The sequence below is a fragment of the Capra hircus genome, chromosome 10, assembly GCF_001704415.2.
Source record: "Capra hircus breed San Clemente chromosome 10, ASM170441v1, whole genome shotgun sequence".
Taxonomy (NCBI): domain Eukaryota; kingdom Metazoa; phylum Chordata; class Mammalia; order Artiodactyla; family Bovidae; genus Capra; species Capra hircus.
The window spans coordinates 16,732,165-16,757,055 of record NC_030817.1 but is presented as its reverse complement, the minus strand read 5'-3'; the positions used below and the strand labels follow the sequence as shown (position 1 = coordinate 16,757,055).

The following is a 24,891-nucleotide window of genomic DNA, read 5'->3' as shown; positions in this document are numbered from 1 at the left end:
AGAATTGTTACAGCAAAGATATCTTTGCGTGCGTGTTAAGTGGCAGTGGTGTCCGATTCTTTGTGACCCCATGGACTGTAGCCCGCCTGGCTCCTCTGTCCATGGATTCTCCAGGCGAGAATACTGGAGTAGGTATCTTCCCAAACCCAGGGACTGAACTATGTTTCTTAGGTCTCCCGTTTACCTCACCTCCCTTCCCTCTCCCAGCGGAAAATTCTTGCCTCCTGTCATCTGTTAGTGGGCCCAGTTATTTCTTCCAGAACTACCCTGGGTCCCTGTCTTCCATACATCTTAGAGAATATTTGAAGTCAACCCTCCTGACACTCACTCCTCCCTTTCCAGATTTCACATTCTTTTTCCAAGTGTATTTCCAAATCTCTGACCACCTGATGATCTCATGCAACATTCTTCATGCCGTAAGTGCCAGATACTGTAATCGGAGGTGGGGAATCTGCAGAGCCCTGAAGTCACTAAGAGAACTGCAATACAGTGGAAAAGCGTGTTCCATCAGTTATGTGCCTTGAGCAACTTTACATCGCTAAGGTAACTTTTTAGTCGTAAAGTTATGGGAATTATTGACCTACAGAGATAACAGCTAACATTCATTATATTTATTATGTTCCTGGCACTATGCTAAAGGTTTTCTTTCCATGTGTCATTCCATTTAATCCTCACAGTATTCCCATTCTGCAAAAGGAGCTGAGATAGGGGGTTAAGTAACCTACTGTATGTTACATAGCTATTGAGGGGAGCTGGGAGTCAAAGCCCACACAAGGCCAGGGATCTCTTTCAGAGGGCAGGATATTTGGGGGCTAAGAGAAGATCATGTGGCTGGAGATCATGGTATTTGTGGGATAGAAGCAGAAGACAAGGCCTCAAATATTTATTTATATAGAACTTGATATTTCCTGTGGGCAATGGAAAATACTAGACATTTTTAAGCAGAGGAGTACATGATCTGTGTGTCTGTGTGTCCTGATTTGCTGGGGGGGGGGGGTCCCAATTAATACTTTTCCCCACAGCGTAATTAATGAGTCTTCTTTGTTCATGTGCCCAGCACAGATAATAAATAGTAAGGTCACCTTGCATAAGACCAAAGCTATACTTTACAAAGAACTGATGACAACATGGAAGATAGACAGGAGGCCTAGAGACAGGCACTCAGGTGCTATCCGTGTGAATGGAGAGGGGGGCCAGATTTAAGAAATCCATCTGAGAAACATTTAGAACTTTGTGATCAGTTGGGATATGGTTGGTGAAGCAAATCTGAGTCCAGGAGACTTGCATCTAGGTTTTTAAGTAGGTGGATAGTGACAGCAAACATAGGAGGAAGAGAATGGGTAGAATGGGGTGAGGGGTATGGGAGCTAATGAGCTCACGTTCCTCTGACCTCTCTAGAGTTCATCAGTGTTCCTTTTAAAGTATGATATCCTACACTTTGTGTAACATTCCACATTGGGTCTGAATAGGAGGGACTTTTGTCTGTCTTGATTTGGATCCATTTTTTCTATTAGTGTACCAGACTTAATGATGGTCTGCTTATACTGTGCTTATATTTAAGCAAACCTCTTTTTCACATCTAATCTGATCCAAAGTAACACAGTTCTCCCTCCAGATCACATCACTCCTTATTTTCTTCACAATGTTTATCTTTAAAATTGATGTCTTATTTATTGTTTACTTTGACTACCTCCATTCATTAGAACATAAGCTCCTTGAGAGCCCGGATTTTGCCCTCTTGTTCACAACTATGTATCATCAGTGCCTAGAAAAGTGCTTGATATAACAAGCCTAAAATTTATTTGTTGAAAGAATATCAGGTCATTGTTATTGCATATGTACATCTCTTAAACCAAAATGCCTGACTGATAACACCCTGTTAGATTTTTTACTGGTTTCATTCCAGGGTTCTAGACTATACAGATAGTTTTCAATTTTCAATTCATTCATCCAGCAAACACTAAGTACCAACTTGTGCCAGGTGCTGGGTTACAACAGAGGACAAAATAAACATGGTTCCTCTTCTCCTGAAGCTTACAGTCCATATAAACAGACAAATAACCAGGCAATTACAATGGTGTCTAAGTGCTATTATAAGGAAAGCACAATCTTCTAGAAAGGTGTTTAGGAGGGGCATCTTTCCTTTCCAAGACAAACTAGCTGGGTTAGTGAAAGCTTCCTTAACATCCACAATGTTGTCAGTGGTGGCTAAAGCAAGCATGGAGATCATGCTGGACAGAAGCCATCCCATCTACTTCCTCCTATGAATTAGAAAGCACTTTGAGGACAGGTATTGCTTCTTTTTTATCTGGGTCTACTCCAGAGTTTAGTTCAGCACATTAAACAGATGATCAATAAATTTTTGAGTTGCATGGAAAAAACAATTGCTTATAGCTAGAAGTGCTAACTTGCATGCGGAGAAGCTGAACAGGTTTCAGCCAAAGCTTACAAATTCATTTTTGTGTGGAAACTAAAAGTTTGTATTCTATAACTTGGTTAGCCTGATATTGTGAATTATTCTGGTTATAATACATAGATAAAAGCTTAACAAATGTCCCTTTCCATCTTAGACAATACAAAACAGAAACTCAAGCTCAGCACTTCATTACATCAGATGTAAATGAAACTAAATATCTGACTTTTGAATACTCATAAGCCCAGAAATACTCAACATTTTAAAGGTATAACTGATTTTAAAATGCTTTTGGTAAAAACTGGTATTTCCATTTTATATCTTAACAAGTAAATGGTTAAATTGCCAAAGTACTTAGCAAAGTCTATAGCTTTGTTGTTTAATATGGTCGCCACTAGCAACCACTTGAATTATGGCTAGTCTGAATGAAGACATGCTGTAAAATGCACACCATATTTCAAAGACTATAAGGAAAAAAGAATGTTAGACATCTCAGTCATTTTTACATTTCTATATTGAATTTTATGTTGAAATTCTATTTTGGATCCGTAGACAGTATTACTTCCCTGGTGGCTCAGACGGTAAAGTGTCTGTCTACAATGCGGGAGACCTGGGTTCGATCCCTGGGTCGGGAAGATTCCGTAGAGAAGGAAATGGCAACCCACTCCAGTACTCTTGCCTAGAAAACCCACGGACGGAGAAGCCTGGTGTCCATGGGGTCGCAAAGAGTCGGACACGACCGAGCAACTTCACTTCACTTCACTTCAGACAGTATTACACACTATTTATAATAGCCAGGACATGAAAACAACCTAAATACTCATTAACAGATGAATGGATAAAGAAAATGTGGCACACAGATATCACAATGGAATATTACAATATACAATGGAAATTCAGCCATCAAAAGAACAAAATAACATCATCTGCAGTGACTTGCATGGACCTATATTGTCATACTAAGTGAAGTAAGTCAAAGACAAATATGCTATCGCTTATACGTGGGATCTAAAAAAAGTGGTACAAGCAAACCTATTTACAAAACAAATAGTCACAGATGCAGAAAACAAACTTATAGTTATTAAGGGGGAAAGCAGGGGAGGGATAAATTGGGAGATTGGGATTGACATATACACACTACTATGTATAAAATAGATAACTAAGAAGAACCTATCATATAGTACAGGGAACTCAGTACACCGTAGTGACCTATTTGGGAAAAGAATCTTAAAAAGGGTGGATTTATGTAAGTGTGTAACTGATTCACCTTGCTGTACAGCAAAAAACACAACACTGCAAATAAAATTTTAAAATGTCATGTTCCTTTATACTTTTTAAATGTGGTACTTGAAGGACTTGAGCAAGAACATAAGAAGGGTTGGAAGAACTCCTACAAATTAAAGGGTCTTGCCCCACTCCAGTACCTTTGCCTGGAAAATCCCATGGATGGAGGAGCCTGGTAGCCTGCGGTCCATGGGGTCACTAAGAGTTGGACACGGCTGAACGACTTCACTTTCACGCATTGGAGAAGGAAATGGCAACCCACTCCAGTGTTCTTGCTTGGAGAATCCCAGGGGCAGGGGAGCCTGGTGGGCTGCCGTCTATGGGGTCACACAGAGTCGGACACGACTAAAGCGACTTAGCAGCAGCAGCAGCAGCAGAAAAATTTATATTATTCATGGGGCTTATGCTATAGGAGATTGTAGCAGACTGAACAGATAATTTGCAGAACATGCACAACCATTTAACAAATATGATACTGCTGAGACAATTACATTTACATTTAAATTTATTTAAATTCACACAAACATTTTGCTGCCTTCACTATTTATGTTCTCTAAAGTATCAGGAAGAAATGAGACATTTTCTAAAGTATTTCAAATGTTGAGAACCACTACTTTATAAACTAGAGATTCACTGACTTATTAACTTTTTTTGAGGATTAGAGAAAGAGGCTAAATTGGAGGCTAGCTAGTCAATGTGTAAAGCACTTCACGGTGACTCTTATAAAGAAGCTTTATGGAAAATACTCAACTGCAAGTAAAAGGAAAGATGATCTTGCCTTTACCTGCTGGAGTAGCGTTTTACATAGATGTGTTGGTCCAAAAAAATAAGTCCTAGAGGTTCTAAATTAGGAGGGGTATTTTGAGAATGGAAGGAAAGGGAGAAGACTCTATAGGAATAACTTCAAAATCAGTTTCTAAAACAGAGAAGCTACAGAGAATTCCTGGCTTACAGAACCCTATTTAGTCTTTCTGAATTAAGGATATTATTTCAATATACATATTATATAGTTATACATTTACAAATTAAGTATAATGAACTTTTGCTAGATCACATAAACTTTATCCATCTGGAGTACACTACAAATATTTTTTTCTCTAATTTGTCACATATAATTTGCCATGCTTTTAATACTGAGGAATATGGAGGAATTATTGCCAATCCAGACAAAGAGATACTCATGAGTAACAGAAAAATACACCTAAAATGGTTTCTGCTAGCCTTTATTTGAGAAAATTTACATAAAAATCCCAATTCAACACTTACAAGTGCATCTGTATAAATCCCACATCCTCTTTCCATTAAACAAACAGAAAAACAGCTTATGACAGGGGCTTATGACAATGATATAACAAAGCATACTTAAAACTATCACTCTGATCAGTAATTTAGACTGTGTTGAACCACAGATCCCCAAATGGAGGAAAACAGATAACAGCCTTGTTTTTAAAGTTGATTTGCTCTTGCACTAGTCTTTTATCAAAAGCAAATAAGTTTACTTTTCAGATAAAATCAAAGTATAATATCAATGAACTTTAAACCCAAAGCACAAATGTCCAACTTGGCAGTCTTGACATGAGGAAAGGAAAGGACGTGAAAGAATTTCAGTTTCACAGTCACGTTTGGGAACAAAACATTAGCAAAATAAAATATCTTCCTCTCCTATCTTCTTCTTTGACACTCTGTCAGAAGACTACAACCAACGGAGCAGCTTTCATTGCTTCTAAAAAGGGGAAAGACACCAGTTGGAAACGAGGATCTTGTTTGGCTAATGGTACGAAACAGAATTTCACCTTTAAATGTCTGAAGATGGAGCTTAACTCACAGGTTGGGTTATTCTCGCCCCTGTTTGGATGTATGCTCTATTGTTTAGTATAAGTAATACCACAGACTTCCTCAACATCTGTTGCTCTTATGGGGTGTCCCCGATGGCTCAGATGGTAAAGAATCCGCCTGCAATGCAGGAGACCTGAGTTCGATCCCTGGGTTGGGAAGAAGCCCTGGAGAAGGGAATGGCTACCCACTCCAGTATTCTGGCTTGGAGAATTCCATACTGTATAGTCCATGGGGTCGCAAACAGTCAGACTTTCACTGAAACTAAACACTGTTGCCCTTAACGATGAGATCTGGCTGTCAGGCTCTCAGAAGCAGTACCTATTTTGCAACAGCAGATGGCAGTGTTACACAAACTGATGAAAGAACCACTTCCATGCCACAAGGGAGGAATTTGTTGAGTGTGTGCTCAGTTGCTGAGTCGTGTCTGAGTCTTTGTGACTCCATGGACTGTCTGTCGCCCACCAGGCTCAGACTTTATCCATGGGATTTCCAGGCAAGAACACTGGAGTGGGTTGCCATTTCCTTCTCCAAGGGATCTTCCTGACCAGGGATGGAACCCATGTCTCCTGCATTAGTTAAGTGTATTCCTTACCACTGAGCCATCTGGGAAGTCCAAGAATTCATACAGGGAGTCAAGAGAGGATGAAAAGCCTTTTGTGTTTACAGTAGCTGGAACATTAACAGAACAGGCTGAGATTTTAGCAACATAATTTGCCCCCCTTCCCCCTTGGTACTTTATCCAGGTCATCACAACAGTGTTCTGTTAATTCTAATATGCTGCTTCTTCACTGCAAGCTGCACAGCCCTAAGTCCTGTAATTCTTGTCATTGCAATGGGACAAGCCCTGTAAGAGTCAGTAGACTTAAAAAACGAGAGAGAGAGAGAGATTACAGAAAGGACAAACTCCCACCCACTTTACTGGGAGAAGTGGGGAAAATGTCAAGTGATATTATGTCACTAACTGTCAATGAACATAGTCATTTGTGCCCACACTTTCTCTTATTCATATTAGTATTGGCCTTTAGGCAGGCACATGTCCCAAAACGACTCTTGGCTTTGCTTTTACAACAAATATTTTCAAGTATTTACTCGGTTCATGATCCTTCTAGGTGTGTTTACTTCATATATCTTAATCTCTTCATGAACACATAAGAACAGAAATTAAGTCAGTGACTTACCATGTAAGAATACTCGGCAAATTTTACTTGTTTTTTCTTCTGTAGAAGTTATGTTAAAATTTAAGCAACCACAAAACTGACAAAGGACTTGTATCTAGGATATATAAGGAATTCTCAAACTCAATAGCATAAATCAACTATACTTCAATTAAAAAAAAAACCTCAGTAGTGAAAAGAACACACAATCTAATCATAAAACAGGCAAAAGAATAGATATTTCACTGAAGAAGATATACAGATAGCAAATAAACACATGAAAAGATGTTCAACACCATTTGCTAATAGGAAGATACAAATTAAAACCACATGCCTCTCAGAATGACTAAAAAAAACTTTTAAAAAAATAATAGCAAATACTGCTGAGGATGTTGAGAAACTGGATTGGTCAGCCATTGCTAGTGGGAACCTAAAATGACACAGTAACTCTGGATAAAGAGCAGGACGGTTTCTTACAAAAATAAATGTGTGTTTACCATACAACCCAGCAACTGCTCTTTTGGGCACTTATCCCAGAGAAATGAAATTTGTGTTCACATAAAAACCTGTACATGAATGTTCACAGCAGTTTTATTAGTAATGGCCCAAAACGGAAAACAACACTGATGTCCTTCAATAGGTGACTGGTGAAACCACGGTACATCCACACCACGAAAGACTCCTAAGCAATAAAGAGACACAAACAACTGACATATGCAACAACTTGGATAAATTTCAAGGGCATTATGCTGAGTGAAAAAAGTCAATCTCAAAAGGTTATATATATATACCATTTATATAGCATTCTTGAAATGACAAAATTAGAGAGATGAACAGCTTAGTGGCTGCCAGAGGCTGGGGCTTGGGGTTACAGAAGGAGATGACTGTGGCTATAAAAGGGAACCACAGGGATCCATGTGATGAAATGGTTCTGCATCTCGTGGTGGTCACACAAATCCATACATGTGATAAAACTGCGTGGAACTAAACACACATAAATACACAAAAAGAAAAGTTCAAGCAGCTGAGCACAAATGTTTTAATTCTCTAAAGTGAAATTTTCTTTAAGAGCTATCCACAGTTCAAAGCTCATTTCTATGAGGTGTCACAGCCATCACCCTTTTAAGAGACATAAAATTATGAAAAGGTATCACCAGAAGCTAACTAAACATTTCAGCTAAGGGTCAAGAGGAAGTTAAGGGTGTTGTCACACAGAAATCCAAAGAGGACAATCAGAAAGAAACAAGTTCAACATGGTCATTCAAATGTTGGTAAAACAAGTAGAATGGAAGCCCAAGCTGGTGAGCAAGTGGGAGAAGGAAAGAAAACATGGTTCAAACAGATCATATGAGGAAACCCAGTACAAATGCTGGCTTTGGCATTATCTAGGTAACCCCTGTTTTTTGTCATAGGTGACTCTAATAATAGTCTTGTTGCAAAACCAGTCCAAATCCTACCAGGTTAAAAAGAAGTCCCTCTTTGACTTCTTGGGTGAAGGTGGTAACCCACGTCCTCCCACATCAAAGAGATCAGTTCTGGCAAGAAAGCTCCAAGGTGCCTTGATGGTGCTGTTGGTAGGATGCCTTTTGCCAGGCATGTCCCAGCGATGTTCTGCTGGCCAAGATTCAAGGTGGGAGGAGACTGGGCTATATTACTCAATCAACTTCTTGGCTTTGAAGAAGCGACGCAGGTAGAAGACCTGCCAGGTGGCCAGACCAATGAGGCAGAACATGGAGAAGATGCTGAAGTACAGGACCCGAGTGTTCGTGGACTCTAAAAAAAAAAGAAAAAAAGAAAGCAGTGTAAATATAGTGGAGTGAGGCTCAACAGGCTAAATGGCCAGGGGAAAAGGCAATTAATTAGCTTCACTCTGCCCCTAAACCTTACAGTAGGACTTCAGATAGTTTTTTCTTTAATTTTCATTATCCTATATATAAATGTTAAAATTACAAAGATTAGTGCTATTAATTTGATACACTAAGCTGACTGATATGATCAGTTGCTTATTACAGAAAAAAATGCTATTCCCTTGAAAATCAAAGAGGGCTCATTTACCTGTAACAGCAAGAGCACTGAAGTGAGCAATCGCCCTTTCATAAAATGCCCTTTGGTAAAACTGAGAAAAGGGTACACCAGAATTTAAAGTATGGGGACCTATCTCCTTTATGGTGCTGAGAAGTAAGAGTCACTGAGAAATAAGAGTCGCCCTCCCCTCACCGTTGGTATCGCGCATTTCTTCTTCTCGCTTCTTCATGTAGGCAAAATCATTAACAATAGACTCTGAAAGGTCTTCTAGGCGTCGCAGCTCCACCTCCAAAGGTTTGAGCTTCTCAACTTTTGCAATCTGGAAAAGAAAGGAATTATAAACCCATTCCCTAAAAAAACTGCTCTGGTCAAGAACACTATGTAACAGAGGAGTCTTTTTAAAAGTTTTACCGATCTTAAAATCTGTCATCATTCTAACACATTTTAAAATTTGGGGTTCTTCCCATCCCTACTGTCTAGATGTTTCCATCTCAGACTTTTTATATACTTTAATTTTGATTAAAACCTCCTTAGAAATACTAATAATATAGTAGGCTATATTTCCCAAGATTTCTGACTTTAATAAAGCATTTTACTTGCCATTTCACTTTTGTCTAAGAAATAAGCAATATTATTAGATGTAAGTGTGAGCATCATAGTATTAGTCAAATGTGATTTTAAGAAGAAAACATACTAAATTCCCAATAGGGAATGCACAGGAATGAGAGTACAGATAACTATAGCACTAAGATAATAACTCAAACTGCAATGCCAGTTATCAAAATAAATCCCCAAGGATATCCCTGTGTGCTAAGGAATATACAGTGTGAGAAATAAACTTGCTTCTTTTTTCAACCCAGACCACTGTGAAACCTCTAAGAGCATTTAGTAACTGAAGGCACATATGACCAGAGCAAGGATTTCATTATCCTGTTTGTTTTTTCTTATCAATCTTAGATTATGATTTACTTTAAAAATGGGAATATAGTATCAGAGCTTTCCATATCTTAAAACTCATGCACCAGTTGCTCTTAATTTTCTACCACAGAGAATTCTTCAAAAAATATTTCTGCATCTGCTTCTTTATTCCCTATACATTCTCTACATAACTCCCTACTTTTTCTTCTCTTTTGTCCAATGAAACTTTCTTGTACTTTCTCTGTTAAATGTTGACAGCACTTAACATGGAGTGAATGGGAACAGTTTGAGGGTGTTCTTATGTTCTATTTACTGAAAAACAAGCCAAAGTTATTAAAAAAAAAAAAAAAGAAAACTAGAAACTGTTAAGATAGGGATATAAATTGACTTTATATTTAAGGTACCAAAAATATGGTGATGGGTTTGTAATGATCCACCTAAGTTTTCTTTCACGGGATGTACATTTTCTTATAATTATAAAGGGCTGGGTAGAGTTAATGGCATGACTGACAGCTGCAGAACAGAATAAAGCTAACTGGGTATGAGATTTACACAACAGTCAATACATTGAGCTAACACTCCTAGCTGAACACACAAATGTCAGGTTTTACCATTAATCTACAATACATATCTATTAATTGATCTCACATAGAGATGGAGAGCAAAGAACCACCCCCCCCCCCCCCGGAAAAGGATACAAGACACAGAATTAAATAAGTTGAACCCTAGCCTGTAAACATTTTCCCTCCTGGTATATGCTTTTCCCTCCTGGTATATGCTTTCCCCTCCAAAGCTTCTTGAATGTGATAGTATAAAGGCAACAGCATGATACGTCTTTATAGAGGTAAATGATTTAAGGCTCCCGAGATAGAAACTTGGGCTTCCCTGGTGGCTCAGCTTCCCACCGTTGCTCCCTGCTGCGTGAGAGACCTGGGTTTGATCCCTGGGTTGGGAAGATCCCCTGGGGGAAGGCATGGCAGTCCACGCCAGTATTCTCGCCTGGAGAATCACCATAAACAGAGAAGCCTGGAAAGGGCTCCCGTCCATGGGGTCGCAAAGAGTCGGATACAACTGGACAACTAAGCACAAGCAGACAGAAACTTACAAAAGGAACGGGAAGTGAAACTGGCTGCACCTTTCTCTGCCAGCTGAAACTAATATTCTTAAAAATCACTTTGAAGACTACTTCTAACTCCCCATCCTGTTTTTGGGTTAAGAAACAATAGCCCAAAGACCTAAGATCCAAAACAGGAGGACCTAATGAAAATAAATTTGGTACTGAGAACAGCCTTAGTAGATAGTCTCCTAAACCTGCTCCCAGTCCTTTTCCTTTCTGGTGCCTCCTTAATATTTTAGTTGCACAAGAAACACATTCCTCCTACTAAAGAATTTAAATTATTCAGAAGTAAAGAAAATAGAAACAAAAGGCCCATCTTCACAGCTCCTCAATCCCTACATCCGCCCATTCCTCCCTAAAGATAACTTTGGTTATGACTTTAGTGTATATCTTTAAAGACTTTGATAAAAGATACCACACTGTTTATGCCTTTGTGTGTATACAAATGTACAAAGGAAAATATAATTTAAAACGTATCTATAAATGTGACCATAAAGTGTATGTTGTTCTATGGCTTCCTTTTTTTCATTTAAAAAATCTTTCTAAACACTTCAGTGCTTGTAGATTTACCCCATTCTTAACTGCTGCACAGTGTTCCATACAGTGCAGGGGCCACTGTTTAATCATTCAATTTCCTAACCCCTTTTCTGGTATAGATCCTATTCTAGACTCTATAATTCTATTCATAACATATCATCCAAGTTGAATCTCATTTCCCCAATGAAATCCCAACTCAATCCTGTCTTTAATTCAGTAAATTATCTCCACACTTCTGAGTGGGATGAACATCAGTACAAAGAGCTAACAAGAAAATCTGTATCAATATCCCTACTGACTGTTCTGCTACTCTAAACATCTGATTTAATGTTCATAGAGTCTTTAAGAATGTAAAATTAAACCTGTTTCGTGGAGGCAGGCCATTATTATCCTAGTCTACTCTTCTCTTCCATGACTAGAAGGATGACGTGTGTTTTGCCAACGGTTTGATAAAAGCAAAAGCCTATTTCACAGGTTCTCCACTAGGAGGTAGCATTCCCCTTTTAGGCTGCATTTAACCATTAAATACATACCAGGGCTAAGAGAGACTTCATTTTACAAATGAGGAAACTGACGATTTCATAAAGTTACTCAGTCCTCTGAGTGCAAGACCAAGACCACCAGTACCAAAGTCTCATGACTCCCTATTCAGGGCACCAAAGCATTATATTTAGCATCAAAACTCCAAAGCTCTGCTATAAAATGTAAGCAAAAACGAATCCCTGACTTCCAAAAGCATACATATTCAGTGTATCCAAATCCCACCTATCTTTCCAGCCTTAACCATGAAGCCTCCTTTAACCACTGCTGTCCACACTGATCCCCTCTTCTCTAAAGCCCCACAACACTTAAGACTGCCACACAATTAACACTCAGACACTGTCATATCCACGTTGTTTTGCTTTTTATCCTTTTCCCCTACACTAGTTTGGATCTTGAATGCAACAGCATCAGAATGATATATACTTTGTGTCGTCCCACATGCCTAATATAAGGTACATACTTGAAGCTGACCCATTATGTCCATTCTATGCCTTCTTTATGGAGTCAACTTCCTATAGCAGATATTAAGTGCTGCTGGTCCCCTGAAGCAAGTGCTTCTTGAATGTTAAGAGCATCAACTGTCAGCATTCACTTTCACCAGGCCCACTGCCTAGGAGAAAGTTTTCTCTACCACAGTATCTATCACTCTCATCTGTAGTGGAAGGTATTGTTTGAAAAAGCTTTCCCTGCACATCTACAATACCTCCCAAATAACTGTGAAGTTACCCTTAAACTATACCCAAATCTTCCATTCCTCTAATGATGATTTGAATTCCAAAGAGTTCAGAGTTCTATGTAATCATACCAAGGGAAGGTGGTAAATCTGAAAGACTGCTTCTTGAAACATACACGTGGAACCAGCCTCTAGGGAATCACTGGATTCTTTCCCTTGGTGGAACTTTGAGAAACTCAAGACAGAAGCTTCATGAGGAGAGCCAGATTCAGGCAAATGACTGTTATCTCCATACCCGCATCCTCAGCCCCTGCAAATTTTAGAAGCATAGCAATCAAAGAGGAAACCACCCAGTCTTAACACAATCAAGACAATGAAGATAGACTTACACCCAAAGCCAAGTCTACTTTTGCACGAGGGCACATGGATCACAGGCTTCTTCAACGAAGGTCAGAAGGTCAACAACATGCCAAAATAAGTCCAGAAAAGACTGCCAATCTTAGGACTAAATGAATGAAATTTAGAAAGATCCTATTCACTCTGTCATAGCCATGTGGCAGCTTCTAGGTGGGGTAGAAGGGAGCTAAAATCTACTGAACTGATCACCTATGTGTCAAGTAGCTTACCCATGTTATTTCATTTAAGCTATGTCAAGAAAGGGCTTTTGGATCTAGTATGTAGAACCAGAGTTCCTCCTTCATGAGGGCATTCAGAGAAACAGCTTTTGAAAAGGCTTCAGCTGATGCTTCAAAAAGTGCAACTGTGTTTTTGGTGTATCTGTTGGTAGCAAATGGCATACTAATAGAACATTTAGGCAAAAAATGATTTGAGTTGTGCTGAAAATACAGACATCTAAGCAAGAAGGGACATACACAGCCCAGTGAGTTAGAGGATATGTCAGACAGCTCCTTCCTGGAGGGATAACTGCCTTTATTCCCACAACTGTAAGATTAGATAATAAGTCCCTGCAAACAGCTGTTCTAGCTCACAGACCACAAACTAAACAGAAATGGCTTGATTCACATACTGATTCTACCAAAATGGGACCCTCTCAGGGGCAAAAGATAGTGGTGAGAGATCCTTAAAATCTATTGGAGGGAATTAAAAATGTTTTATTTCTGAGGAAATATGCATTCTTTCTATTTAAAGATTTCAAACTACAAAACTACATTTCTTTACAAAATGTCAACCATTCTGCCTTCAAATAATGTCACCTTACATTTGTCAAATGTAATTTGACAATGTAATTACAAATTACATTTGTTTACATAGCAATTCACTCGAGTTAATTCACTAAACCTCCATAACAATTTGGCAGGTAGTGTGGTTCTCTGTCCAGGTGTTTAGACAATGATTGCTACTTAATTGTACAGGACCATGTGGGATTTCATGAAGTCCACAACTGTGAGGCAGAGAGATGTTCGATGTGAAAAAACATTAAAAGAAACATGCCACCTTCCTGAATTCAAACACTGATGCCAAAGGGCCCCACTCCTCTGGAGATAAAGCCTTGCCCTCGCCCCCAGGGCCTGAAGTTAAATGCCTCAAAACCTCTACATATGCCCAGTGCTCTCTGCTAATAAACTACACAGCAAGCGCTTCTATCATCCATGTTCCTGTCCCAGGCACTGGACGAGCGACAACTAAACAGCCATTTCTGAGCAAGGTTCAAGGGAGCCAGCCTAGCTCTGGCCTGAGAAATGGGCCGGTCTTTGGCCTGTGTCATACATGTCATCCTCTGTCTCAGTTTGATCTGCCTTTTGATTGAGGGGTGGGGGAGTGGGGAGGTAGGTCACCGAAGAAAGTAGTGGGAGGAGTTTCTTGGTTAAGAAAGAGAATTTTGAGCTGTGTTGTAACCATGTGCGTAAAGAAAGGCTTAGGACGTGCTAGGCTGCTGAAGCAGGAAGCAGCAAAGGAAGCACCGTGGTTTCCTTTCTGCTAGGGATTCCCCTCTTGGGTTAAGTAAAAGGTCAGGAAAGATAAAGGCCCTTTCCTAGTGTCAACAAAGTCCAAGGAGGATGGAAATTCCAGGTGTCGGGGTATGGGGGTTCTAAAATGCCATACGGTGGATGTACACATCACTGTATATGTAAACTCAGAATAACACTGTCTGCTTTAGAGAAGCAGCAGCTATGTCTAGCATCTAATCTGAGGGTGAGAATATAACAGCAGTATTCAAAAACTGGAAATTCTTTTACCTATTCTTCAACATCATAATAATACATTTTTCTTAGTGTTTTATGTCATACAACAGTGCTTTAACTTATTAAATACAATTAGGATTCCTCTGACTCATAAAAGTTTAAAAGGATTTTTCAATTTACTCTTAAGTTCATTGAACAAAAAAGCTCTTGGCTTTATTTCTTTTAATTAAACTAGCCTGAAGACAGAAACAAGCCAACCAAAGTCTCTATCAGGAATTGCCTTCCATTCACAACTGCATCACTTGCTCCGATATACTGCCTACAAATAATTCAGTCTAGTTTTGTTCAACTGAACATATGAACTAAGAAAAAAGAGGAGAGACCTGGAGAGCCACAATTACTGTACTACTACTTCCTGTTGCAGAGCCAGCCACTGGCTTCCAATCCTCTTCCATTTTAGGATATTTCCCTTCCAAATTCTGACCAAAGATAGAATAACCTCTCCTGTTCCACCATTCCTAGAAAATTCTCTTAAATCACTTAAAGCAACTTTCCTTTGTTTATTCAATTTACATTCTTCAAAATCCATTTATACTTCCTGTAGCCCATCTCTTCTATATGCCTTTAGGTACTTTCATAAAAAGACTGACCTCGGTAAAAACACTCTTATCTTTCTGTAAAGATCAATCCTCCAGTCTTAAATAGGTCTTGTGGTTTTCACAGGTAGTCTTCATTTAAAGAAGCTGTGCTGCCCCCAGAGCCTCTCACAATAGATTAAAAGAGCCCAGTCCCCCTCCCCTAATTCTAAGCACACTTCCAGCTCCCTACCACCCAAATAAACGCCTATTTTTACTACAATACATGCTGTCAGCAAAACTCCAAGTCTCTTGTAGTTTTCTTCTTCCATCTTGCTCTCTTTTTGAAAAATTTGAAATTATTTTAATTAAAAGCTACTTTTGATTATTGTGTTTTTTCAAAGACAACACAATTGTTCAAGTCTAAACAGCACTGAATCTAAATATACACATAGCTGTCAGTCTGGGAATAAAAACCATAGGAATAAAAAAAAAATCACTTTTCTTAACCTTGAACATCAACATTAATGAATTCTAGCTTTTAGAAATTCTAAATATATATCTGGTTTCTGTCTCAAAAGCACTGCTGGCATGTGCTTGAGTGTTTTATCATACCAACATTTCTATGGGACGGTTGGTCCAGTCATTTGGCTGACAGCACAGCCAGAATTATTGTTCAAGGCTGTTAACACAACTTTTTTATATCAAGCTGGCTGTCACATGACTGCTGAGAAAACCACAGCCTTCTGGGCAAAGCACAGCCTGCTGGCCTGACTAGGTCACAGAAACCTCACAGAATGGCAAGCTACTGCCTCCACTGGCTGTTAAGCAGGACGTACCTCTTCGTAATTTTTCGCTTCCACTCCATGCTTCATGTCTAGGATCACGAGTTGGTCAGGTATCCGCCCTGTTCCTGAGAAAGAAATCAAAGGGTTCATTGTGAGGAATATTTAAAATTCCGGGAAATCACCCACCCGCCCTCCCTCTCCCTAACCCCTACCCTCTCAATAGAGGGAAACAGTCGCAACTCCTCCCCCTACTCAGCTGCAGAAAATTCCTGGCTCTGGTTAAAAATCACAAGCATTCCAGACAAAGCCTCTATGTGTGTGGGGTGCCGGAAAGCGACAAGAACATGCTGCTGGCAAACATCTCTGAGGGAGCAGGACACACAATCCTGCAGCTGGCAGAACAGGAACAGAATGGGAGAGGAGAGCACACACGGGCTCACTGGTTAGGAAACCCACTGTGGGGCACAGACCAGCAGGCAGTGGGCACCCACGCAGGCTGCTCAGGCACAGTTCCACATCTGAAAAAAGTCAACCTGCCAAATTCTGAGAGAAGGATTACTAGGTGTATGCTGAGCTTGGATTACTTAACACAAATATGAGTACTGAAAAGTACACAGGATTTGTCTACTAGTCCACTTATTTCAAAGGTTTTGGTCAATGTAAGGCCATTTCAATAGGTAAATAAAATGGTACAGGACTATCCCCACAAAGCCCCTAGAGGAGCCCAAGAAGAAACTTAATAGTAAGAATACAATTCTCAGGAATACTTCTTACAAACAGAAAAGTCCATTTGGGATATAGTAAGACCAACAGAGCAATGTTCCCATGAGAAATGGTAATCTGATCAAAAAGAATTCTACTCTTATCAAGTAGGAGAAAGGGAAAGATTGCAAAGGGCCCCAGAACACTGCTCAGTACTCATCCTGTAAAATTCACCTGATTACTTATAAAAGTAACAACTACCTGCATGAAATCAGGAGTTCTGGGAAACAGTGCCACTTAACCATTGTGGTTTCTGAGACCATAAGCCATAGAGAACGGTACTGTACCCTGAGAAACACTGGAGGTTTTCTGAAACATCAATTCAAAAAACAACTCACTGAGAACTCCCAAGGTGCTAGGACTGTGGTGGTGACTGCAATCTGTGCCTTCAAATAATCTGATGGGCATTTAAGACACAAATATGCATAATAGCACAGTGAAATACAAAGGAGTCTAAAACTTTAAGGAAAAAACCAAACCAAAAATGGTTCAGATAATCCTGGCTATTGAGCAAAGGTTAGAAAAGGGAAGAGATTAGCTGTGGACAGACATCAACACCTGAATGCAGATAAAGAAAGTATCTAGGCAGAAGGGAACACATGGGCAAAGACGCAGCTATTGAAAGGAATGGAGGACTTCCCTGGTGGGTACAGTGGATAAGAAACCGCCCGCCACAACTAAAAAGTAGTCCCCACTTGCCTCAACTAGAGAAAGCCTGCGAGCAGCAACAAAGACTCAGCACAACCAAAAACAAATAACCAGGAAGGAAGAAAAGAGTGTAGCACGTTTAAAAGACAGTAGAGATGTTCTTTTGGATAAACTGGACATATCAAGTTGAAAGCAATAAAGTAAGACTGAATAGGTAGGATCAAGAAACTAAGCCCTGGTGGTCCAGAGGCTAAGGCTCTGCACTCCCAACAGGTGACCCTGGTTTAATCCCTGGTCAGGGAACTAGATCCCGCACGCCACCACTAAGAGTTCACATGCCACCACTAGAAAGTCTACATGCCGCAACAAACACTGAAGATTCTAAAACTAAGGCCCGGTCAAATCAATAAACAAATACTAGGGAAAAAAAAGAAACTAAGCCAAATCACATAGCCCTTCTGAGCATTAAACCAATTAGGGTTCTAAGAACAAAAGAAAGCAAAACAAAAAAGGGACCCTCATAGAGGTCTCTTAACCCAAATCCAGGTCTTTTGCTTCTTTTTCCTCATTTAAAAGTGAAATCCAAGCAGCTTATAGCTCCATCTGCTCCAAATGATCAAGATACTCTCCTAACAGACTTCTCCCACAATCTCTCTGTCACAGCACAGCTTTAGCATTATTCAAACACAAGAGAAACCACAAAACCACAGACCATCGGAGTCAGACCATACAGTTTCTTGCACAGAATAGCCAGCCTATCCCCTTAGCTGACATCATGGCTCTAAAGGGTCTCCTTTGTAAAAAGACCTGTTAGTAATCTCTCTTTGTACTTGCCTGGCAAATGGACCATCTTTTAAAAGGTGCTCCAAAGACCACGGGGTATCAGGTCTTCATATCAGAATAAACAAATGGATAAACACAAATAAAACTAGAAATTCAGTGTTGACTATGTGTGTGTATACACGTTTATATATATATATATATGTACACAGTTTAAAACTAGTTCCTAGGCATTTACATGCACCGCATCAGCATATAAGAAATTTAAAAGATCTTTGCTTTCAAAGAACTCAAAATTGGGAGTGTAAAATATACACATAAGACATTTAAACAACACAAGGTTGTGTGTGTGAGATACATGTATCTCCAGTAGTAAGTGATACGCTATTCGGAAGAAGCCACAGTTACCACCTTGCTATTTCTGAGACATGCTCAGCATCTCAAGGTGTTTGCTTTTACCCAAAGCCCTCATGACCATCTGACTTATATTTGCCTATTATCTACTTGCTCCAATGAAAATGTAAGCTCCATTGAGAGCAGAGACTTCTATTGTATTCATTGCTATCTCCCCAACACCTAGAACAGCAATGGATAAATCAGTTAATTGAGATATTAAGCAGACTAGAACAGCTGAGGGATGTATTAAAAAAGATGTATTCTAAAGGTTCAGGTCAGTTCAGTTCAGTCGCTCAGTCATGTCCGACTCTTTGCGACCCCATGAATCACAGCATGCCAGGCCTCCCTGTCCATCACCAACTCCCGGAGTTCACTCAAACTTTTGTCTATTGAGTCGGTGATGCCATCCAGCCATCTCATCCTCTGTCGTCCCCTTCTTCTCCTGCCCCCAATCGCTCCCAGCATCAGGGTCTTTTCCAATGAGTCAACTCTTCACATGAGGTGGCCAAAGTACTGGAGTTTCAGCTTTAGCATCAGTCCTTCCAATGAACACCCAGGACTGATCTCCTTTAGCATGGACTGGCTGGATCTCCTTGCAGTCCAAGGGACTCTCAAGAGTCTTCTCCAACACCACACTTCAAAAGCATCAATTCTTCGGCGCTCAGCTTTCTTCACAGTCCAACTCTCATATCCATACATGACCACTGGAAAAACCATAGCCTTGACTAGATGGATCTTTGTTGGCAAAGTAATGTCTCTGTTTTTCAATATGCTATCTAGGTTGGTCATAACTTTCCTTCCAAGGAGTACGCGTCTTTTAATTTCATGGCTGCAATCACCATCTGTAGTGATTTTGGAGCCCCCCAAAATAAAGTCTGACACTGTTTCCACTGTTTCCCCATCTAAAGGTAAACATGTTAATATAGATGAGAACATTCCAGCAAATTAATAAATGTGACAAGTTTAGAGGGAAAAATGAACCAGAGTGGCTGAACCCTGACGGGCAGAGGGTGATAAGGCTGGATGGAACAAGAGTATAAAGGCTATTAAAAGCAATGGTGCCTAAAATCTCGTCTAGCTTGAAATTTTCATGATTATGGGGTTCATTCTACAGAACAGGAACATTACTGCCACTACAAAGCAGCAAAAGCTTTCAAAGAAGGACTGATATAATGAAAGTTTTAGGAGATAAATCTGGTAGCAGTATCTGGATATATGAAAAGCAGGGATACTAGTTAGAAGGCTACTGACATAATCCACAATTTTATAGTTGAGAGTTCAGAGTTGTGTGGTGGCAGATATAGGAGGTATTTCAAGGAGATCCAACCAGTCCATTCTGAAGGAGATCAGCCCTGGGATTTCTTTGGAAGGAATGATGCTAAAGCTGAAGCTCCAGTACCTTGGCCACCTCATGCGAAGAACTGACTCACTGGAAAAGACTCTGATGCTGGGAGGGATTGGGGGCAGGAGGAGAAGGGGACGGCTGAGGATGAGATGGCTGGATGGCATCACGGACTCGATGGACGTGAGTCTGAGTGAACTCCGGGAGTTGGTGATGGACAGGGAGGCCTGGCGTGCTGCGATTCATGGGGTCGCAAAGAGCTGGACACGACTGAGCAACTGAACTGAACTGAACTGAACTGAACAGCATAACTTGATGACAGACCAGAAAAGACGTAAGCATGTAATTTCAAAACTGTGAGCCCAGATAACTGGATGGACAGTGGTAATACTGATGAATAAAGGGAGCTAGTCTGAAAGAGGTGGTCATGAATACAGTCTCAGATGTCTGAGTTTTGAGGTAAGAACAGTACAACCATCTAGAATACTACTGAGACATGGAACTGGCAGGGAGAAGGGTATCAATCATGAAATCATTATTATAGTTTTTTAATGTTCCATTCTATTGTTCCATTTACTTTGGGAGAACTCCTTTAGCTTTCAGACTAAACTGACCCATTTGAGGTCAAGGGGTCAGTTTTTGGTTAACTGTTAAAAGCTGCTAGTTCTTTTGCTATTCCTGGGAATCCACTGGTGCTGCTGGTGAAGGTGCTTGCTTTTCTTCTAGGATCATTATGTTCTGAACACTGTAAAATGTAAAATTTCCAGAAGTCCTTTTGCTACCCGACGGAGAAAGCCTGAGAATAAAGTCAAATGGAGGCAAAAAGCACTAAAAATGAGGTAAAATGCCCATGATGCTGTTAAAACCCCAAGATACTGTCGTGCCTGAAGCCAGCACCACACTGTTGACTCCCCTGTTCACAGTCACACAGTCTTTCTTTAAGCCAGTTTGAGTCTCGTTCCTTTTGTCCTGCAGCCCCAAAGGGCCCCAAGTAATACAACAGGTATAAATGCATACAGTTTTTAGAGTCTGGTGTCCTTGAAGCTGAAGAACAGGGAGTGAAGAAGCATCTGCTTTTTCACCAACCACCATGAGCAGAAGCCATCAGATAATCAATCAGCCAGAAGTTTCTAAGGGCTCTTGGCCTTGATATGCACAGAACAAGCCACAGCAAGACACCAGGACTGGGAAACAGCAAGTGCCCTGGAGATCAAAAGTGTTTCTGACGAGATGTGATTTGTCAGACAGACCCTACTTCTAACCTCTAAGAAAACATGTCACTAGCATATAAATGCACTATTTTCTAGCATCTATACAAAATTTAACTCTGTTATTCAAGCCAAGTACAGCATTCAAGAAATGCCTACTCCTGTACATGCAGAACTCTACCCACTCGCCGACTTTGACTTATATGTGTATGCACCCCAGCAAATGTTTTCATTTCCTCTTCCTGCCAGGAGAGGCCAGGAGAGAAAAAGTTCATGCTCTAACTTACTTGGAAGATGCTGCTTAATTCAGGGAAAACACTCTGATTTACTTACCCTTGCTCTCAAAACACACTTCAAACATGTCATAATCTTCAGTGGTAAAGGCAAACTTCCCCTTGGTTGCATCCTCCTTGGAGTACAGAATATGGCCAGCAGAATCTGTGATCTAAAAGTAAAAAGTAAGTAAGAACAGGTAGCAAATAGTACTTGGGAAGAGAACTTATAGAAAGTGGAGAAATGGAAGAAAACACTGTCTATAAGACAGTCTATTATGATGATATGGTCCAAACACTCCCAAAGACAAGAATTAGATTAGAAGGTGAAACCCAAATACAGTAAATTTCGAGTATTCTAACAGTTGATACAGTTGGTATAAATGACTTTATTACAAAAGCTCACTTTATAGATTGCAGGCCAGTATCATTTCCTAGAGAGAGACATGTCACAAAAATACAAGTGAACAATTACCAAAAGAATATACTACAAAAGGAGAAAGATGTATGAGGACACATTTCTTGTATAACACAAATCTTGATGTGGTGCCAGTAGAGAGTGGAAATGGGGCCCCTGATACAAGGAGAGACAGAAAAGGCTTGCTGGAGGACAAGTCTGGGAGAGCTACTCCTGCAAATTTCATGTTAATTATGCCAAGGACTACAGGAGGTGTGGGAAGATGGGCCTGCGGATAAGAAGTCACTCCTAAAAAAAGACATCTTTGCTTTCCACAAATAACAATCCCTGTCTTCTAAGTTGTTGGCTCTTCTAAGTTTTCCAAACTTAAACTGCCCCATTCCTAGAGAAAGGCCTGTAACAGAAGCAGCCGCATATATTGCTAAGTGAATGGTTGCAAATAAAGCAAGCGTTTGACACAATATTATGACAGACTGGGTCTCAGGCTTCTTTTCTAGAACACATGACTGTCTGGGCAGAAGGCATATTTCATTACCTAAGACAGGAAGCTACTTGCGATGTGGAACACAAAAGGAGTGGATTCCTTATAATAAACTGGATGTTCTAATACTATCTGTAAATCAAGATTCAATTATTAGGTGAGATTTTAAATACTAAAATTGAGTAGCATACATATAAACATATTTAATTAAATCATTTTAATAATATTAGTTATTTTTGAGTAGTGAGATTTCTCTATGCTTTTTTTTAAAAAAATGAGAGTAATGTGATTCAACTTGCAATTTAGAAAGATAAATCTGCTAACACTGTGAAGAGACTCAAGAGGGAAGAATACCAAAGAAGATGGGTTAGGACAGTAACCCAGTCATTCAGGTTAGAAATGATAAAGGCTGTGGGTATAGAGAGACAGGGGCCAGATTTGAGAAATTTTAAAAACAGAGAGCCCACAGAACAAGACCAAAAACATATGCCCACAAGGATTAAGCAAGCAGCATAAACTGAATTTAATGGGTCAGAATAAGCCCATAAGGTGGCAAACAGCAAGCTCGTAAAGGATTCCCTCTTAAACAATAAAAGAACATTTTTAAAATTTACTGTGAAGTTCTTAATTAAACAAAGGTAATATCAAGCCATAAAATCTGTCCATATGACATCAAGGAATAGGAAGTTAATAAAGGTCTGTTTCTAGACAACACCTTCTGAAGAAAAAAGGCATGGCAAAGTTCACAACTTATAAAGTAGGAAAATGTTAATTGTACATGCACAGTAGCTGATGTCAAGAATATGTGAATACTCACATCATCAAATAAGTGAGAATACAGGTCCACTGGGAACACAGACTCATTTAAAACTGAATTTTCTTGGACCATTCTAGGTAGTGGTCGAGAAAACAGGTTCTGGGCAGGTCCTGCTCCAGAAGCCTGACCCTCTTCCTTTGCCACACATTCAAGATAATACCCTGCCTGCTTCAAAAGGATCAAGTAACTTAGGCCCAACCACCAGGCAAATAAAGCAATTAAGAATTTAAGGAACAGCGTCCACCTGGAAGAAGAAACAAATAGGTACTATCAAACAGAATGAAGGCACTAACAATTAGAACTAAGCAAATGGCATCTGCACAATAAATTTGGCTCTCAGTTTTCCGGAAGCCAAGATTAAGAAAGAAATAAGTTGGGTTACACATCATTTGTTTACCGATGAAAGCTCACAAATTTATCTTCAGAGATTAATTTTCCTGGAACTAAATGAGAAGAACAATTTATCAGGAAGGTCCTTGTGAAAGGACTGTGACCAATATTAGACTCTCCACTTTCAAACATGGCCTGGCTAAAGATACAAATATTAACACAACTGAGACGGATCCTTTTAGTGACGCGCCATAACATCCACCTGATGTAATGCAGAGGCAGGACCTGAAGGAACTGGGTGAAAGCTCCTGAGCCATGGCCTCCACCCTTTAGCACCTAGGTCCTCTGGCTGTCGTGTGTGCGTGTGTGCGTGCGTGCGTGTGTGTGTGTTTAAATGTCAGGAAAAGATATCTTAAAATACTACTACACATCCAGATCTTGGGCTCTAATTACCATTCTTCAATAAAAGGCCCCCTTGGAGAAACAACTGAATCCAGGACTGGGGCAAGAAGGACACAAGATGAGCCTGGGGCATCTGGTAGTGCCAGAAAGTAGAGAAGCGCTCAAGAACAAACCAAGACAAAAAACGACAACGGGGTATGTCAAAGGGACACATGGACCAAACGAAAGGACACGCAACAGCCAAAGCTGAGACAATCTGAGCAACAGAATAAAGTAGCGCTGGGCTGTAATGCAGAGTATAAAATAAACAGCCATGAAGCCATACTGATATAAATGATCAAACAAGCAGGGGAAAAGAGAAAAATCTCCCGTGAAGAACACTCTCAAATAATTTATGCCGAGACAACATCCTCAAGGAGGTCGTGCATAACTCCCCACTCAAGTGTGGGCCGTACACAGTGACTTCCTTCCAAAGAGTGCAGTACAGAAGGGGAGTAACTTGAGACGCCTACAGACACGACCTCTGCCATATGATCAAGGTCCATACAACAGTGATAATTCATGTTGACAGTATGCTCCCGTATGTTCCATATGATATGATGAAAATGACACTTTACTTTTGTGTTCTTCCTTCCCCAAACCCATAATTCCACGTTTCATCACAGGGAAAACATCAGATGAACTCTAACAGAGGGGTCTCTTGTAACATACTTGACTAGCATGCCTCAAAACTCAAATGGCTTTAGAAACAAGGAAAATCTGAGAACTGTCATAATCTAGAGGAGCCCAAAGAAATATAACTGAACGTTACAGCTCAAGGATGGGACCCTGGACAGGAAAACAAAACATCAGGTTAAAAACTAAGGAAATCTGAATCAAGTACAGACTTCAGTTAATAATGACATACCAATACTTGTTCATTCCTGTGACAAATGTACCATACAACAGGGGGAACTGGGTGTGGGGTACCTGGGAACTCCATTATCTTCACTGTTTTTCTGGAAATCTAAAACTGTTCTAAGATAAAA

The 24,891-nt window shown here is 40.0% G+C and overlaps 1 protein-coding gene across 1 annotated transcript in view; it reads right to left on the bottom strand.

Moving 5' to 3' along the window:
* Nucleotides 4,905-24,891, bottom strand: part of TMED10 (transmembrane p24 trafficking protein 10) — a 35,617-nt gene continuing 15,630 nt past the window's right edge. The window contains exons 2-5 of the mRNA XM_018053959.1: nt 21,477-21,588; nt 16,059-16,132; nt 8,905-9,031; nt 4,905-8,460 (exon numbers count right to left, since the gene is read on the bottom strand). Coding sequence (XP_017909448.1) covers nt 8,339-8,460; nt 8,905-9,031; nt 16,059-16,132; nt 21,477-21,588 — 435 coding nt within the window. The 3' untranslated portion in view covers nt 4,905-8,338. The remainder of the gene's footprint in view (nt 8,461-8,904; nt 9,032-16,058; nt 16,133-21,476; nt 21,589-24,891) is intronic.